The sequence below is a fragment of the Oncorhynchus kisutch genome, linkage group LG27 (genome assembly GCF_002021735.2).
Source record: "Oncorhynchus kisutch isolate 150728-3 linkage group LG27, Okis_V2, whole genome shotgun sequence".
Lineage (NCBI taxonomy): Eukaryota > Metazoa > Chordata > Actinopteri > Salmoniformes > Salmonidae > Oncorhynchus > Oncorhynchus kisutch.
The window spans coordinates 3,784,661-3,802,972 of NC_034200.2; the positions used below are offsets into that span (position 1 = coordinate 3,784,661).

Genomic DNA, 18,312 nt, shown 5'->3' on the forward strand with positions numbered 1-18,312 from the left:
GACGTTTCGTTTCCACTTCACAATAACAGCACTTACAGGGCAGCTCTAGCAGGGCAGAAATTTGACTGAAATTTGACAACCTGACTTGTTGGAAAGGTGGCATCCTATAACGGTTCAAGTTGAAAGTTACTGAGCTCTTCAGTAAGGCCATTCTACTGCCAATTTTTGTATATGGAGATTGCATCGCTGTGTGCTCAATTTTACACACTGAAATAGTCTAATCCACTCATTTGAAGGTGTATCCACATACTTTTGTATATATAGTATATTTGCCTGACTGGGTACTGCTGGCTTCTAGAGCTGTGAGACAGAGAATGGGCCTAGAGCATGATGCCAAGGCAGGGCTGTGTGTGTGTGTGCGTGTCCATCAGTATTTGTGGTATTATCTCTCTCAGGAGCAGTGGTGTAAAGTACTTAACAAAAATACTTTAAATTACTACTTAAGTAGTTTTTATGCTGTGCTTTACTATTTAGATTTTTACAACTTTTACTTTCACTTCACTATATTCCTAAAGACAATGATGTACTTTTTTACTCCATACATTTTCCCTGACACCCAAAAGTACTCGTTACATTTTGAATACTTAGCAGGACAGGAACATGGTCTTCAATTCACACATCCCTGGTCATCCCTTCTGATCTGACAGACTCACTAAACACATGCTTAGTTTGTAAATTATGTCTATGTGTTGGAACGTGAAATAAATAAGTAAATAAATAAAAATGTAAAAACGATGTGGTCTGGTTTGCTTAATATAAGTAATTTGAAAGAATTTATACTTGTACATTTACTTTTGATACTTAAGTATATTTAAAACCAAATACTTTTAGACTTTTACTTTTTTAAGTAGTGTTTTACTGGGTGACTTTCACTTTTACTTGAGTCATTTTCTATTAAGGTTTCTTTACTGTTACTCAAGTATGACCAATGGGGCAACTTTTTCCACCAGTGGTCAGGAGCCCTAACTCCTCTGCATTACGCATGACAGGATTAAACATTCATGTATGTTTTGAGACAAGGTGTGTGTATGCATGTGGGTTGATACTGCACAGTATATTGGCAAATGTTGACTTGGAGGTGAGAGAAAGGTTACGGGGTGAAGAGATGACCTAGCTCATGCTGGTGTGAAGAGTTGTTCAAACTCATGCTGGGGTGAAGAGATGTTCAAGCTCATGCTGGGGTGAAGAGATGTTCAAGCTCATGCTGGGGTGAAGAGATGTTCAAGCTCATGCTGGGGTGAAGAGATGTTCAAGCTCATGCTGGGGTGAAGAGATGTTCAAGCTCATGCTGGGGTGAAGAGATGTTCAAGCTCATGCTGGGGTATGTTCATGCTAGAGATGTTCAAGCTCCTGCTGGGGTGAAGAGATGTTCAAGCTCATGCTGGGGTGAAGAGATGTTCAAGCTCATGCTGGGGTGAAGAGATGTTTAAGCTCCTGCTGGGATGTAGAGATGTTCAAGCTCATGCTGGGGTATGTTCATGCTAGAGATGTTCAAGCTCCTGCTGGGGTGAAGAGATGTTTAAGCTCATGCTGGGGTGAAGAGATGTTCAAGCTCATGCTGGGGTGAAGAGATGTTTAAGCTCCTGCTGGGGTGAAGAGATGTTCAAGCTCATGCTGGGGTGAAGAGATGTTTAAGCTCCTGCTGGGGTGAAGAGATGTTCAAGCTCCTGCTGGGGTGAAGAGATGTTTAAGCTCATGCTGGGGTGAAGAGATGTTTAAGGTCATGATGGGGTGAAGAGATGTTCAAGCTCATGCTGGGGTGAAGAGATGTTCAAGCTCATGCTGGGGTGAAGAGATGTTCAAGCTCCTGCTGGGGTGAAGACATGTTCAAGCTCATGCTGGGGTGAAGAGATGTTTAAGCTCATGCTGGGGTGAAGAGATGTTCAAGCTCATGCTGGGGTGAAGAGATGTTCAAGCTCCTGCTGGGGTGAAGAGATGTTTAAGGTCATGATGGGGTGAAGAGATGTTCAAGCTCATGCTGGGGTGAAGAGATGTTTAAGCTCATGCTGGGGTGAAGAGATGTTCAAGCTCCTGCTGGGGTGAAGAGATGTTCAAGCTCATGCTGGGGTGAAGAGATGTTTAAGCTCATGCTGGGGTATGTTCATGCTAGAGATGTTCAAGCTCCTGCTGGGGTGAAGAGATGTTCAAGCTCCTGCTGGGGTGAAGAGATGTTCAAGCTCCTGCTGGGGTGAAGAGATGTTTAAGCTCATGCTGGGGTGAAGAGATGTTCAAGCTCATGCTGGGGTGAATAGATGTTTAAGCTCATGCTGGGGTATGTTCATGCTAGAGATGTTCAAGCTCCTGCTGGGGTGAAGAGATGTTCAAGCTCCTGCTGGGGTGAAGAGATGTTTAAGCTCATGCTGGGGTGAAGAGATGTTTAAGCTCATGCTGGGGTGAAGAGATGTTCAAGCTCCTGCTGGGGTGAAGAGATGTTTAAGCTCATGCTGGGGTGAAGAGATGTTTAAGCTCATGCTGGGGTGAAGAGATGTTCAAGCTCATGCTGGGGTGAAGAGATGTTCAAGCTCATGCTGGGGTGAAGAGATGTTCAAGCTCCTGCTGGGGTGAAGAGATGTTTAAGCTCATGCTGGGGTGAAGAGATGTTCAAGCTCATGCTGGGGTATGTTCATGCTAGAGATGTTCAAGCTCATGCTGGGGTGAAGAGATGTTCAAGCTCATGCTGGGATGAAGACATGTTTAAGCTCATGCTGGGGTGAATAGATGTTCAAGCTGCTGCTGGGGTGAAGTGATCACCAGAGACAAAAGACAGCGACACTGACTCCAAAGATAGTGATGCCTATGGAATTGAAGTTCTGATGAAGGACAAGTGACGAAGAGCAGAACCATTTTAGACTATTGAGATGCACCCCTAGAACAGTCATGGAAGTACTGCAAAACAACCTTCAGTTGATAATATTATTTTTTCAAAGAGTGTACTATCTAGAACCTAAAAGGGTTCTTCGGCTGTCCCCATAGGAATAACTTTGAATAACCCTTTTTGGCTCTAAGTAGAACCCAATTGGTTCCAAGTATAACTGTTTTGGGTTGCATGTACAGTAGAACACTTTCCTCAGATGGTTCTACCTGGAATCAAAAATGGTTTTACCTGGAACCAAAAAGGGTTCTCCTATGGGGACAACTGAAGAACCCTTTGGGAACCCTTTTTTTCTAAGAGTGTAGTGACTGAGTTCTTTACATTTAATTTCTATTTTATGTAGTCTAGAACCTGTCAGTGGAATTCAAAGCCCATGTGCTATGTTTGTCCAGACATGCAGACCTGGGGGTTAATGGTTCAAAGGTCCCATCAGAAAGTCTTGGCTGTCTGGATTTGATTTGTCTGACAACCTTTCTGCAACATTCTTCCTGAGGGCTTTTCTTTCCTTCGTTTTCAAGCCCTTATCAACTCTCAGAACATAGGATATCGTTTAGTTTGACGTGACCTTGAAAGCACAATTTGGTGCCTTTCAACCTTGAATTGAAGGATGAATTGATATGACGCTTCTACTTACCCCAACCTGCCAACTTTAAACGCTGTGTCTTCCGCGTGCTAGCGTAGTAACGACTTCCCTGTTCCATCTATTGCTGTTCACTGGACCCTATGATCACTTGGCTACATAGCTGATGCCTGCTGGATTGTTCATTAATCACGGTACTCCATTTTGTTTATCTGTCGGCCCCAACTCAGGCCCTGTGTGTAGTTAACCGACCCTCTCTGCCCATTCATCGCCATTTTACTTTTTGTTGTCTTAGCTGATTGGCTGTTGTTGTCTTACCCGTTGTTGTCTTAGCTAGCTCTCACAATCAACACCTGTGATTGCTTTATGCCTCGCTTTATGTCTCTCTCAAAATGTCAATATGCCTTGTACACAGTTGTTTGGAATAGTTATTATTGTCTTAGTTTACTGCAGAGCCCCTAGTCCCACTCAACATTTGTTATTTTTTAATTATTTGATTTATATTTCACCTTTTATTTAACCAGGTAGGCAAGTTGAGAACAAGTTCTCATTTACAATTGCGACCTGGCCAAGATAAAGCAAAGCAGTTCGACACATACAACAACACAGAGTTACACATGGAGTAAAACAAACATACAGTCAATAATACAGTATAAACAAGTCTATATACGACCTGAGCAAATGAGGTGAGATAAGGGAGGTAAAGGCAAAAAAAGGCCATGGTGGCAAAGTAAATACAATATGAATGGACAAATCTACACGAATGGTAGATTTGCTGTGGAAGAATGTGCAAAGTAGAAATAATGGGGTGCAAAGGAGCAAAATAAATAAATAAATAAAATAAATACAGTTGGGAAAGAGGTATTTGTTTGGGCTAAATTATAGATGGGCTATGTACAGGTGCAGTAATCTGTGAGCTGCTCTGACAGTTGGTGCTTAAAGCTAGTGAGGGAGATAAGTGTTTCCAGTTTCAGAGATTTTTGTAGTTCGTTCCAGTCATTGGCAGCAGAGAACTGGAAGGAGAGATGGCCAAAGAAAGAATTGGTTTTGGGGGTGACTAGAGAGATATACCTGCTGGAGCGTGTGCTACAGATGGGTGATGCAATGGTGACCAGCGAGCTGAGGTAAGGGGGGACTTTACCTAGCAGGGTCTTGTGTATTTGGAAACATTTCAAATACTATTCACCTGGGTCAAATCCATGGGAGTGTATTTGAGTCTGTGTATTTGACTATTTCAAATACAATTTGGCAGATTATTTGGTTTTTACAAATACAATTCAAATACTCAAATAAAAGTACTTGTTTTGAGCTGTGTATTAAATACCAGCTACTGAAATACACATGTATTTGAACCCAGGTCTGTGAGAGAAAGAATTAAAGAAAGCTTTGAGAATGTACAGACTCAGTGAGCATGGCCTTGCTATTGAGAAAGGCCACAGTAGGCAGACATAGCTTGTTTTCTCTTGAGAGCCATGTGCACACCGCCCACAGAATGAGGTGGAAACCTAGCTGCACTTCATAACCTTCTGCCAAATGTATGACCATATTAGAGACACATATTTCCCTCAGATTACACAACGCATTCCAAAGCAAATCCAATTTTGATAAACGTCCATATCTATTTGGTGAAATACCACAGTATGCCATCACAGCAGCAAGGTTTGTGACCTGTTGCCACAAGAAAAGGGCAACCAGTGAAGAACACTATTGTTTATTTTTATTTTTTATTTTATTTAACCTTTATTTAACGAGGCAAGTCAGTTAAGAACAAATTCTTTTTTTTACAATGATGGCCTACCAAAGGGCAAAAGGCCTCCTGCTGGGATGGGGGCCTGGAATTAAAAAATAAATACAATATAAATATAGGACAAAACACACATCACAACAAGAGAGACACAACACCACATAAAGAGAGACCTAAGACAACAACATAACAAGGCAGCAACACATGACAACACAGCATGGTAGCAACACAACATGACAACAACATGGTAGCACTACCAAACAAGGTACAAACATTATTGGGCAAAGTCAACAGCACAAAAGTCAATAAGGTAGAGACAACATTACATCGTACAAAGCAGCCACAACTGTCGGTAAAAGTGTCCATGATTGAGTCTTTGAATGAAGAGATTGAGATTAAACTGTCCAGTTTGAGTGTTTGTTGCAGCTCGTTCCAGTCGCTAGCTGCAGCGAACTGAAAAGAGGAGCGACCCAGGGATGTGTATGCTTTGGAGACCTTTAACAGAATGTGACTGGCAGAACAGAACGAGTGTTGTATGTGGAGAATGAGGGCTGCAGTATATATCTCAGAGGGGGAGTGAGGCCTAAGAGGGTTTTAGAAATAAGCATCAACCAGTGGGTCTTGTGACAGGTATACAGAGATGACCAGTTTACAGAGGAGTATAGAGTGCAGTGATGTGTCTTATAAGGAGCATTGGTGGCAAATCTGATGGCCGAAGGGTAAAGAACATCTAGCCGCTCGAGAGCACCCTTACCTGACGATCTATAAATGATGTCTCCGTAATCTAGCATGGGTAGTATGGTCATCTGAATCAGGGTTAGTTTGGCAGCTGGGGTGAAAGAGGAGCGATTACGATAGAGGAAACCAAGTCTAGATTTAACTTTAGCCTGTAGCTTTGATATGTGCTGAGAGAAGGACAGTGTACCGTCTAGCCATACTCCAGGTACTTGTATGAGGTGACTACCTCAAGCTCTAAACCCTCAGAGGTAGTAATCACACCTGTGGGAAGAGGGGCATTCTTCTTACATGACCTTTGTTTTGGAGGTGTTCAGAACAAGGTTAAGGGCAGAGAAAGCTTGTTGGACACTAAGAAAGCTTTGTTGTAGAGCATTTAACACAAAATAAAGTAACTAAACGTTGGCCTTTCCGACTTATTTCTCATTTGCCTGAACGAGAGCCAGTCAGCCTGAGTATGCGTGTGCCGAGCCTTTCGCCAAATGCAATTCTGGAGGTGGAGTAACTCTGCCAGATCACAGTCGAACCAGGGGCTGAACCTGTCTTTAATTTTGATTTTCTTTATTGGGGCGTGTTTGTTAACAATACCACTGAAAATATCAAAAAAGAAGGTTCAAGTGTCTTCGACAGAGGGAATCAAGCTGATTCTATACCAATTTACAGAGGCCAGTTCATGAAGGAAGGCTTGATCATTCTAGTTTTGTAGCAAGCGTCTATGACAAATCGGGACAGGTCATTTCACTGAGCAGCCTTTACGAACACAGGTTATAAAACAATGATCACTAAGATCATTACAGAAAACACCAGACTAATAGCTATCAGGATTATTTGTGAGGATAACATTGAGGAGAGGAGCATTTTCTGGGTGTTTGGAGTCATACCTCGTGGGATTGGTAATAATCTGAGAAAGATTTAGGGAGTCCCATTACTTTAGGACTTGGTGAGGTGGGTTAAGTATGTCCCAGTTTAGGTCACCTAACAGGACAAATTCCGATTTAGTGTAAGGGGCCAGGAGAGAGCTTAGGACAGGTTGGGTTCAGGCCAGTGCTGATGGAGGAGGATAGCTATTTGAATGTTTAATGCTTAAAACCAGCAAATAAAATTGTTTGGGGACAGATTTGGTGGAGACAACTGAGCACTGAAGGTGAACATTGGTAAAGATTGCCACTCCCCAACCTTTGGAAGATCTGTCTTGCCGAGAAAGGTTATAACCAGAAATGTTAACATCAGTATTCAAAACACTCTTCCTTAACCACGTCTCAGTAACGACCAACACAAATGGATTGAAGCTGTAAACCCACACTTTTCATTGATCCATTGTAAGTAATAAGCCTCTAGTGTTAACGTGCAGAAAACCCAGGCTTTTACGAGAGCAGAAATCAGTGAAGCAGATATCAGAGCACAAGTCAGAATTGGGTCTAGCAACAGTAGGTGGGCCAGGATGTACATGCACATTTCCAGATATCATCAACAGTAATACAATCAGGGCACGGCAGAGGACAGGGAGAGCTCTGCAGTGTTGACTTATGACATCTGAATGTGCATCAGATGGCAACAAGATCATATTGTACAGCAATTTCATCAGGTAACATGAACACAAAGCCGACGAGAGGTAAATACAACCCATATTTATGTTTATTTATTTTCCCTTTTGTATATAGTCATAATATGACATTTGAAATGTCTCTAATCCTTTGGAACTTTAGTGATTGTAATGTTTACTGTTCATTTTTGATTATTTCACTTGTGTTTATTATCCATTTCACTTGCTTGGCAATGTAAACATATGCTTCCCATGCCAATAAAGCCCATTGAATTGATAGAGAGAGAGAGATGGCTCTCGCTACCTTGAGCTTGGCACAGGAATAATGAAATAAGTGAATTGGCTCTGAAGTACTCTCAGGGCGCCCTGATTCATGAAGTAGGAAGGAGAGGGACAAAGAACAGGAAAACAGAAACATCCACAGTAATCTTGAGTTGCCATGGTGAGAATTAAATTATCCTCCTCCCTTACAAAACATTTACCTTTACATTTTAGTAATTTTGTAGAAGCTCTTACCCAGAACCACTTACAGTCGGTGCATTCACAGTAACTTTTACTCAATAAAGTAGCTATTTGCAAAGTCAGTGCTAGTAAGAAAAGACACGTGTTAGTGCAAGAAATCGAAGGGGGATACGAAGTCAGTTGCACAACTGAATGCATTCACCCAAAATGTATCTTCCATATTTAACCCCTCTGAATCAGAGAGGTGCGGGGGACTGCCATATCGACATCCACGTCATCGGCACCGGGGGGGCAGTTTTTGTTGGGGGTTATCCACCTAGCCATCTCTGGGAATTGAACCAGCGACCTTTCGACTTAGTGGCCCAACGCTCTTAACTGCTCGGCTAAAGACACAGAGAAGTAGCCAAATCGGTTTGTCTAACTTGTCTAACTTGTTGGGGGTAGTGGTCAAAACGGACATTGTTTGCAAAAATGTGACAGAAAATGTTGTTGAGGGCAAGAGTGGTATTCAAAATGGTTTGATTTGGATACAATTTCCTGGTGAATTTAGTTAGTGTGGTGAGTGGCACAGTGGTCTAAGACACTGCATCTCAGTGCAAGAGGTGTCACTGCAGTACCTGGTTTGAATCCAGGCTGCATCACATCTGGCCGTGATTGGGAGTCCCATAGGACGAGGCACAATTGGCTCAGCGTCGTCCAGGTTTGGCCGGGGTAGACCATCATTGTAGATAAGAATTTGTTCTTTACCGACTTGCCTAGTTAAATAAATCAAATAAAAGTGTTGTTCCCACAGCAACCACTGCTGCAGTTGATGGACATAGAAAACATAGGAAAAATCTTTCCTTTGTGTTACACCAATGAATCACCTCTGGGAGAATGTCAGAGCTGTGGACATTGTTCTCTTTACTCTATCCCGAATCATTTAGACCAAGCTTAGCTGGAATTTTTCCACAATTCGCCCACTGTGGTCAAATGCTTGGTTTACAGGAAAAGTATTTGTGCAAAGGTCTGTGCGCATAGCCAGTGAACTTGAGTGAACGAGTCTAAACCTCTCCCTCAACGTGATCAAGACAAAGGAGATGATTGTGGACTACAGGACAAAGAGGACCGAGCACACCCCCATTCTCATCGACGGGGCTGCAGTGGAGCAGGTTGAGAGCTTCAAGTTCCTTGATGTGCATATCACCAACAAACTAACATGGTCCAAGCACACCATGACAGTCGTGAAGAGGGCACAACAAACCTATTTCCCCTCAGGAGACTGAAAAGATTTGACATGGGTCCTCAGGGTGGCTGGTGTCCGAGAACTCCAGCCACCCTAGTAATTTACTGCTCTCTCTGCTACCGCATGGCAAGCAGTACCGGAGCGCCAAGCCTAGGTCCAAGAGGCTTCTAAACAGCTTCTACCCCCAAGCCATAAGACTCCTGAACATCTAGTCAAATGGCCACCCAGTACCGGTACCACCTGTATATAGCCTCCACATTGACTCTGTACCGGTACCACCTGTATATAGCCTCCACATTGACTCTGTACCGGTACCACCTGTATATATCCTCCACATTGACTCTGTACCAGTACTCCCTGTATATAGCCTCCACATTGACTCTGTACCGGTACCACCTGTATATAGCCTCCACATTGACTCTGTACCGGTACCCCCTGTATATAGCCTCCACATTGACTCTGTACCGGTACCCCCTGTATATAGCCTCCACATTGACTCTGTACCGGTACCCCCTGTATATAGCCTAAACATTGACTCTGTACCGTAACACCCTGTATATAGCCTCCACATTGACTCTGTACCGGTACCCCCTGTATATAGCCTCCACATTGACTCTGTACAGGTACACCCTGTATATAGCTTCCACATTGACTCTGTACCGGTACACCCTGTATATAGCCTCCACATTGACTCTGTACCATAACACCCTGTATATAGCCTCCACATTGACTCTGTACAGGTACACCCTGTATATAGCCTCCACATTGACTCTGTACAGGTACACCCTGTATATAGCCTCCACATTGACTATGTACCGGTACACCCTGTATATAGCCTCCACATTGACTCTGTACCATAACACCCTGTATATAGCCTCCACATTGACTCTGTACCGGTACCCCCTGTATATAGCCTCTACATTGACTCTGTACCATAACACCCTGTATATAGCCTCCACATGGACTCTGTACAGGTACACCCTGTATATAGCCTCCACATTGACTCTGTACAGGTACCCCCTGTATATAGCCTCCACATTGACTCTGTACTGGTACCCCCTGTATATAGCCTCCACATTGACTCTGTACCGGTACACCCTGTATATATCCTCCACATTGACTCTGTACCGGTACACCCTGTATATAGCCTCCACATTGACTCTGTACCGGTACCCCCCTGTATATAGCCTCCACATTGACTCTGTACCGGTACACCCTGTATATAGCCTCCACATTGACTCTGTACCATAACACCCTGTATATAGCCTCCACATTGACTCTGTACCGGTACACCCTGTATATAGCCTCCACATTGACTATGTACCGGTACACCCTGTATATAGCCTCCACATTGACTATGTACCGGTACACCCTGTATATAGCCTCCACATTGACTCTGTACCGGTACACCCTGTATATAGCCTCCACATTGACTCTGTACCGGTACCCCCTGTATATATCCTCCACATTGACTCTGTACCGGTACACCCTGTATATATCCTCCACATTGACTCTGTACCGGTACCACCTGTATATAGCCTCCACATTGACTCTGTACCGGTACCACCTGTATATATCCTCCACATTGACTCTGTACCGGTACCCCCTGTATATAGCCTCCACATTGACTCTGTACCGGTACACCCTGTATATAGCCTCCACATTGACTCTGTACCGGTACCACCTGTATATATCCTCCACATTGACTCTGTACCGGTACCCCCTGTATATAGCCTCCACATTGACTCTGTACCGGTACCCCCTGTATATAGCCTCCACATTGACTCTGTACCGGTACCCCCTGTATATAGCCTAAACATTGACTCTGTACCGTAACACCCTGTATATAGCCTCCACATTGACTCTGTACCGGTACCCCCTGTATATAGCCTCCACATTGACTCTGTACAGGTACACCCTGTATATAGCCTCCACATTGACTCTGTACCGGTACACCCTGTATATAGCCTCCACATTGACTCTGTACCATAACACCCTGTATATAGCCTCCACATTGACTCTGTACAGGTACACCCTGTATATAGCCTCCACATTGACTCTGTACCATAACACCCTGTATATAGCCTCCACATTGACTCTGTACCGGTACCCCCTGTATATAGCCTCTACATTGACTCTGTACCATAACACCCTGTATATAGCCTCCACATTGACTCTGTACAGGTACACCCTGTATATAGCCTCCACATTGACTCTGTACAGGTACCCCTTGTATATAGCCTCCACATTGACTCTGTACTGGTACCCCCTGTATATAGCCTCCACATTGACTCTGTACCGGTACACCCTGTATATATCCTCCACATTGACTCTGTACCGGTACACCCTGTATATAGCCTCCACATTGACTCTGTACCGGTACCCCCTGTATATAGCCTCCACATTGACTCTGTACCAGTACACCCTGTATATAGCCTCCACATTGACTCTGTACCATAACACCCTGTATATAGCCTCCACATTGACTCTGTACCGGTACACCCTGTATATAGCCTCCACATTGACTATGTACCGGTACCACCTGTATATAGCCTCCACATTGACTCTGTACCGGTACACCCTGTATATAGCCTCCACATTGACTCTGTACCGGTACCCCCTGTATATATCCTCCACATTGACTCTGTACCGGTACACCCTGTATATATCCTCCACATTGACTCTGTACCGGTACCACCTGTATATAGCCTCCACATTGACTCTGTACCGGTACCACCTGTATATATCCTCCACATTGACTCTGTACCGGTACCCCCTGTATATAGCCTCCACATTGACTCTGTACCGGTACCACCTGTATATAGCCTCCACATTGACTCTGTACCGGTACCACCTGTATATAGCCTCCACATTGACTCTGTACCGGTACCACCTGTATATAGCCTCCACATTGACTCTGTACCGGTACCACCTGTATATAGCCTCCACATTGACTCTGTACCATAACACCCTGTATATAGCCTCCACATTGACTCTGTACAGGTACACCCTGTATATAGCCTCCACATTGACTCTGTACCGGTACCACCTGTATATAGCCTCCACATTGACTCTGTACCGGTACCACCTGTATATAGCCTCCACATTGACTCTGTACCGGTACCACCTGTATATAGCCTCCACATTGACTCTGTACAGGTACACCCTGTATATAGCCTCCACATTGACTCTGTACCGGTACCACCTGTATATAGCCTCCACATTGACTCTGTACCGGTACCACCTGTATATAGCCTCCACATTGACTCTGTACAGGTACACCCTGTATATAGCCTCCACATTGACTCTGTACCATAACACCCTGTATATAGCCTCCACATTGACTCTGTACCATAACACCCTGTATATAGCCTCCACATTGACTCTGTACCGGTACACCCTGTATATAGCCTCCACATTGACTCTGTACCATAACACCCTGTATATAGCCTCCACATTGACTCTGTACCGGTACACCCTGTATATAGCCTCCACATTGACTCTGTACCATAACACCCTGTATATAGCCTCCACATTGACTCTGTACCATAACACCCTGTATATAGCCTCCACATTGACTCTGTACCGGTACCCCCTGTATATAGCCTAAACATTGACTCTGTACCGTAACACCCTGTATATAGCCTCCACATTGACTCTGTACCGGTACCCCCTGTATATAGCCTCCACATTGACTCTGTACAGGTACACCCTGTATATAGCCTCCACATTGACTCTGTACCGGTACACCCTGTATATAGCCTCCACATTGACTCTGTACCATAACACCCTGTATATAGCCTCCACATTGACTCTGTACAGGTACACCCTGTATATAGCCTCCACATTGACTCTGTACAGGTACACACTGTATATAGCCTCCACATTGACTATGTACCGGTACACCCTGTATATAGCCTCCACATTGACTCTGTACCATAACACCCTGTATATAGCCTCCACATTGACTCTGTACCGGTACCCCCTGTATATAGCCTCTACATTGACTCTGTACCATAACACCCTGTATATAGCCTCCACATTGACTCTGTACAGGTACACCCTGTATATAGCCTCCACATTGACTCTGTACAGGTACCCCCTGTATATAGCCTCCACATTGACTCTGTACTGGTACCCCCTGTATATAGCCTCCACATTGACTCTGTACCGGTACACCCTGTATATATCCTCCACATTGACTCTGTACCGGTACACCCTGTATATAGCCTCCACATTGACTCTGTACCGGTACCCCCCTGTATATAGCCTCCACATTGACTCTGTACCGGTACACCCTGTATATAGCCTCCACATTGACTCTGTACCATAACACCCTGTATATAGCCTCCACATTGACTCTGTACCGGTACACCCTGTATATAGCCTCCACATTGACTATGTACCGGTACACCCTGTATATAGCCTCCACATTGACTATGTACCGGTACACCCTGTATATAGCCTCCACATTGACTCTGTACCGGTACACCCTGTATATAGCCTCCACATTGACTCTGTACCGGTACCCCCTGTATATATCCTCCACATTGACTCTGTACCGGTACACCCTGTATATATCCTCCACATTGACTCTGTACCGGTACCACCTGTATATAGCCTCCACATTGACTCTGTACCGGTACCACCTGTATATATCCTCCACATTGACTCTGTACCGGTACCCCCTGTATATAGCCTCCACATTGACTCTGTACCGGTACACCCTGTATATAGCCTCCACATTGACTCTGTACCGGTACCACCTGTATATATCCTCCACATTGACTCTGTACCGGTACCCCCTGTATATAGCCTCCACATTGACTCTGTACCGGTACCCCCTGTATATAGCCTCCACATTGACTCTGTACCGGTACCCCCTGTATATAGCCTAAACATTGACTCTGTACCGTAACACCCTGTATATAGCCTCCACATTGACTCTGTACCGGTACCCCCTGTATATAGCCTCCACATTGACTCTGTACAGGTACACCCTGTATATAGCCTCCACATTGACTCTGTACCGGTACACCCTGTATATAGCCTCCACATTGACTCTGTACCATAACACCCTGTATATAGCCTCCACATTGACTCTGTACAGGTACACCCTGTATATAGCCTCCACATTGACTCTGTACCATAACACCCTGTATATAGCCTCCACATTGACTCTGTACCGGTACCCCCTGTATATAGCCTCTACATTGACTCTGTACCATAACACCCTGTATATAGCCTCCACATTGACTCTGTACAGGTACACCCTGTATATAGCCTCCACATTGACTCTGTGCAGGTACCCCCTGTATATAGCCTCCACATTGACTCTGTACTGGTACCCCCTGTATATAGCCTCCACATTGACTCTGTACCGGTACACCCTGTATATATCCTCCACATTGACTCTGTACCGGTACACCCTGTATATAGCCTCCACATTGACTCTGTACCGGTACCCCCTGTATATAGCCTCCACATTGACTCTGTACCGGTACACCCTGTATATAGCCTCCACATTGACTCTGTACCATAACACCCTGTATATAGCCTCCACATTGACTCTGTACCGGTACACCCTGTATATAGCCTCCACATTGACTATGTACCGGTACCACCTGTATATAGCCTCCACATTGACTCTGTACCGGTACACCCTGTATATAGCCTCCACATTGACTCTGTACCGGTACCCCCTGTATATATCCTCCACATTGACTCTGTACCGGTACACCCTGTATATATCCTCCACATTGACTCTGTACCGGTACCACCTGTATATAGCCTCCACATTGACTCTGTACCGGTACCACCTGTATATATCCTCCACATTGACTCTGTACCGGTACCCCCTGTATATAGCCTCCACATTGACTCTGTACCGGTACCACCTGTATATAGCCTCCACATTGACTCTGTACCGGTACCACCTGTATATAGCCTCCACATTGACTCTGTACCGGTACCACCTGTATATAGCCTCCACATTGACTCTGTACCGGTACCACCTGTATATAGCCTCCACATTGACTCTGTACCATAACACCCTGTATATAGCCTCCACATTGACTCTGTACAGGTACACCCTGTATATAGCCTCCACATTGACTCTGTACCGGTACCACCTGTATATAGCCTCCACATTGACTCTGTACCGGTACCACCTGTATATAGCCTCCACATTGACTCTGTACAGGTACACCCTGTATATAGCCTCCACATTGACTCTGTACCGGTACCACCTGTATATAGCCTCCACATTGACTCTGTACCATAACACCCTGTATATAGCCTCCACATTGACTCTGTACCGGTACCACCTGTATATAGCCTCCACATTGACTCTGTACAGGTACACCCTGTATATAGCCTCCACATTGACTCTGTACCATAACACCCTGTATATAGCCTCCACATTGACTCTGTACCATAACACCCTGTATATAGCCTCCACATTGACTCTGTACCGGTACACCCTGTATATAGCCTCCACATTGACTCTGTACCATAACACCCTGTATATAGCCTCCACATTGACTCTGTACCATAACACCCTGTATATAGCCTCCACATTGACTCTGTACCGGTACCACCTGTATATATTGTTTGTTTTTTTACTGCTCGTCTTTAATCTCTTATTCTTATCTGTATTTTTTAAAACTGCATTGTTGGTTAGGGGCTCATAAGTCAGCATTTCACTGTAAGGTCTAACTGTTGTATTTGGCGCATGTGACTAATCAAATTTGATTTGATTTAGTGGACGGTTACTCAGGACTCTCCAACCGGTGTTGTGTGTGTTTTTTCTAACAGACGTGGATGACTGCCAGTCCAATCCATGTCTAAACGGAGGCACCTGCATCGACAAGATCCACTCGTTTGTCTGCCTCTGTCTGCCCAGCTACGCAGGAGACACGTGTGAGAAGGGTAAGACAGTGAATACACACTGGTCAACACATGCCGCAAGCATGGAAACACACTATAGTCAATACACACAGCCTGAACCGAGAGAGAGACTTTCATCTAACATACACTTCTCCAAATTATACAGGGGCATGTTTTAATGGAGCTTTCAATCAAGTCTCACATTTAACCATTTAACCTTATGGAAAATAATATCTCAATTTCTGATGTTTTGTTTTCGCTACTTCTATATGTGTAGCTCTATAAACGTGTCGACAGTAAATACCTAGATACAGTATCAGCAGTCTACAGCAGATACAGTATCTACAGGGATCAGGATAATGTTGCCTGTCTGCTATCAACAGTCTACAGCAGCCGGCTGTGATCCAGATCATCTTGATCAGCGTTATGTGCAGTATCGGCTTACAGCTGGATCAGCGGCTAACATCACAGTGCACTATCAATCAATCAATCAATCCAATGTATTTATAAAGCCCTTTTTATATCAGCAGATGTCACAAAGTGTTATACAGAAACCCAGCCTAAAACCCCAAATAGCAAGCAATGCATATGTAGAAGCACGGTGGCTGGGAAAAACTCCCTAGAAAGGCAGGACCCTAGGAAGAAACCTAGAGAGGAACCAGGCTCTGATGGGTGGCCAGTCCTCTTCTGGCTGTGCCTGGTGGAGATTATAAGAGTACATGGCCATTAAAGCCTGATTGTTATCCAAGATGTTCAAACGTTCATAGATGACCAGCAGGGTCAAATAATAATCACAGTGGTTGTAGAGGGTGCAACAGTTCTGTTAGCTGTTAGCTGAAGTGGTCTATCAGTCAATTTCTTGGGCTACTATACCTATTTTGCCAATTGACCCTTTTACTACAAGGAGCCCTGCTGATCCATCACCACTGATCTGCCGGCGTAACCGCATGAGGGGGCTACAACAGACTTCTTCCATCACGACTTCCCTCTATTACCCTTCTGCTAGCCTGCTAGCCCCGGCCCGCTAGCTGTTTGAATCGCCATGTCTCCAGCACATCCAGCTACTCATTGGACCCTTTGATCACTCGGCTAAGCATGCCTCTCCCTAATGTCAATATGCCTTTTCCCATTGCTGTTTTGGTTAGTGATTATTGTCTTATTTCACTGTAGAGCCTCCAGCCCTGCTCAATATGCCTCCGCTAACCTATGCCTCCGCTAATCTATTCTACCGCACCCAGAAACCTGCTCCTTTTAATCTCTGTTCCAAACGTACTAGACGACCAGTTCTTATAGCCCTTAGCCGTACCCTTATCCTACTCTGCTCCTCTGGTGATGTAGAGGTTAATCCAGGCCCTGCAGTGCCTAGCTCCACTCTCATTCCCCAGGCGCTCTCATTTGTTGACTTCTGTAACCGAAAAAGCTGTGGGTTTCATGCATGTTAACATTAGAAGCCTCCTCCCTAAGTTTGTTTTATTCACTGCTTTAGCACACTCTGCCAACCCGGATATCCTAGCCTTGTCTGAATCCTGGATTAGGAAGGCCACCAAAAACCCTGAAATTTCAATCCCTAACTATAACATTTTCCGACAAGATATAATTGTCGGAAGAGTTGCAATCTACTGCAGAGATAGCCTGCAGAGTTCTGTCTTACTATCCAGGTCTGTGCCCAAACAATTTGAGCTTCTACTTTTAAAAATCCACCTTTCCAGAAACAAGTCTCTCACCGTTGCTGCTTGCTATAGACCACCTTCTGACCCCAGCTGTGCCCTGGACACCATATCTTCAGAGCTCGTGCTGTTAGGTGACCTAAACTGGGACATGCTTAACACCACGGCCATCCTACAATCTAAGCTTGATGCCCTCAATCTCACACAAATTATCAATGAACCTACCAGGTACAACCCCAAATCTGTAAACACAGGCACCCTCATAGATATCATCCTAACCAACCTGCCCTCCAAATACACCTCTGCTGTCTTCAACCAGGATGTCAGCGATCGCTGCCTCATTGCTTGCGTCCTTAATGGATCTCCGGTCAAACGACCACCCTTCATCACTGTCAAACGCTCCCTAAAACACTTCAGCGAGCAGGCCTTTCTAATTGACCTGGCCCGGGTATCCTGGAAGGGTATTGACCTCAATCCATCAGTAGAAGATGCCTGGCTATTCTTTAAAATTTGAACCAGGAACAGATATAGCCCGTGGTTCACTCCAGAACTGACTGCCCTTGACCAGCACAAAAACATCCTGTGGCATACGGCAT

The 18,312-nt window shown here is 44.6% G+C and overlaps 1 protein-coding gene across 3 annotated transcripts in view; it reads left to right on the forward strand.

The window, feature by feature from the left end:
• Positions 1-18,312, forward strand: part of LOC109871611 (neurocan core protein) — an 80,672-nt gene that overhangs the window by 45,727 nt on the left and 16,633 nt on the right. For all 3 annotated transcript variants that reach the window (XM_031807268.1, XM_031807269.1, XM_031807270.1), the window contains one exon: positions 15,978-16,091. In XM_031807268.1, coding sequence (XP_031663128.1) covers positions 15,978-16,091 — 114 coding nt within the window. The remainder of the gene's footprint in view (positions 1-15,977; positions 16,092-18,312) is intronic.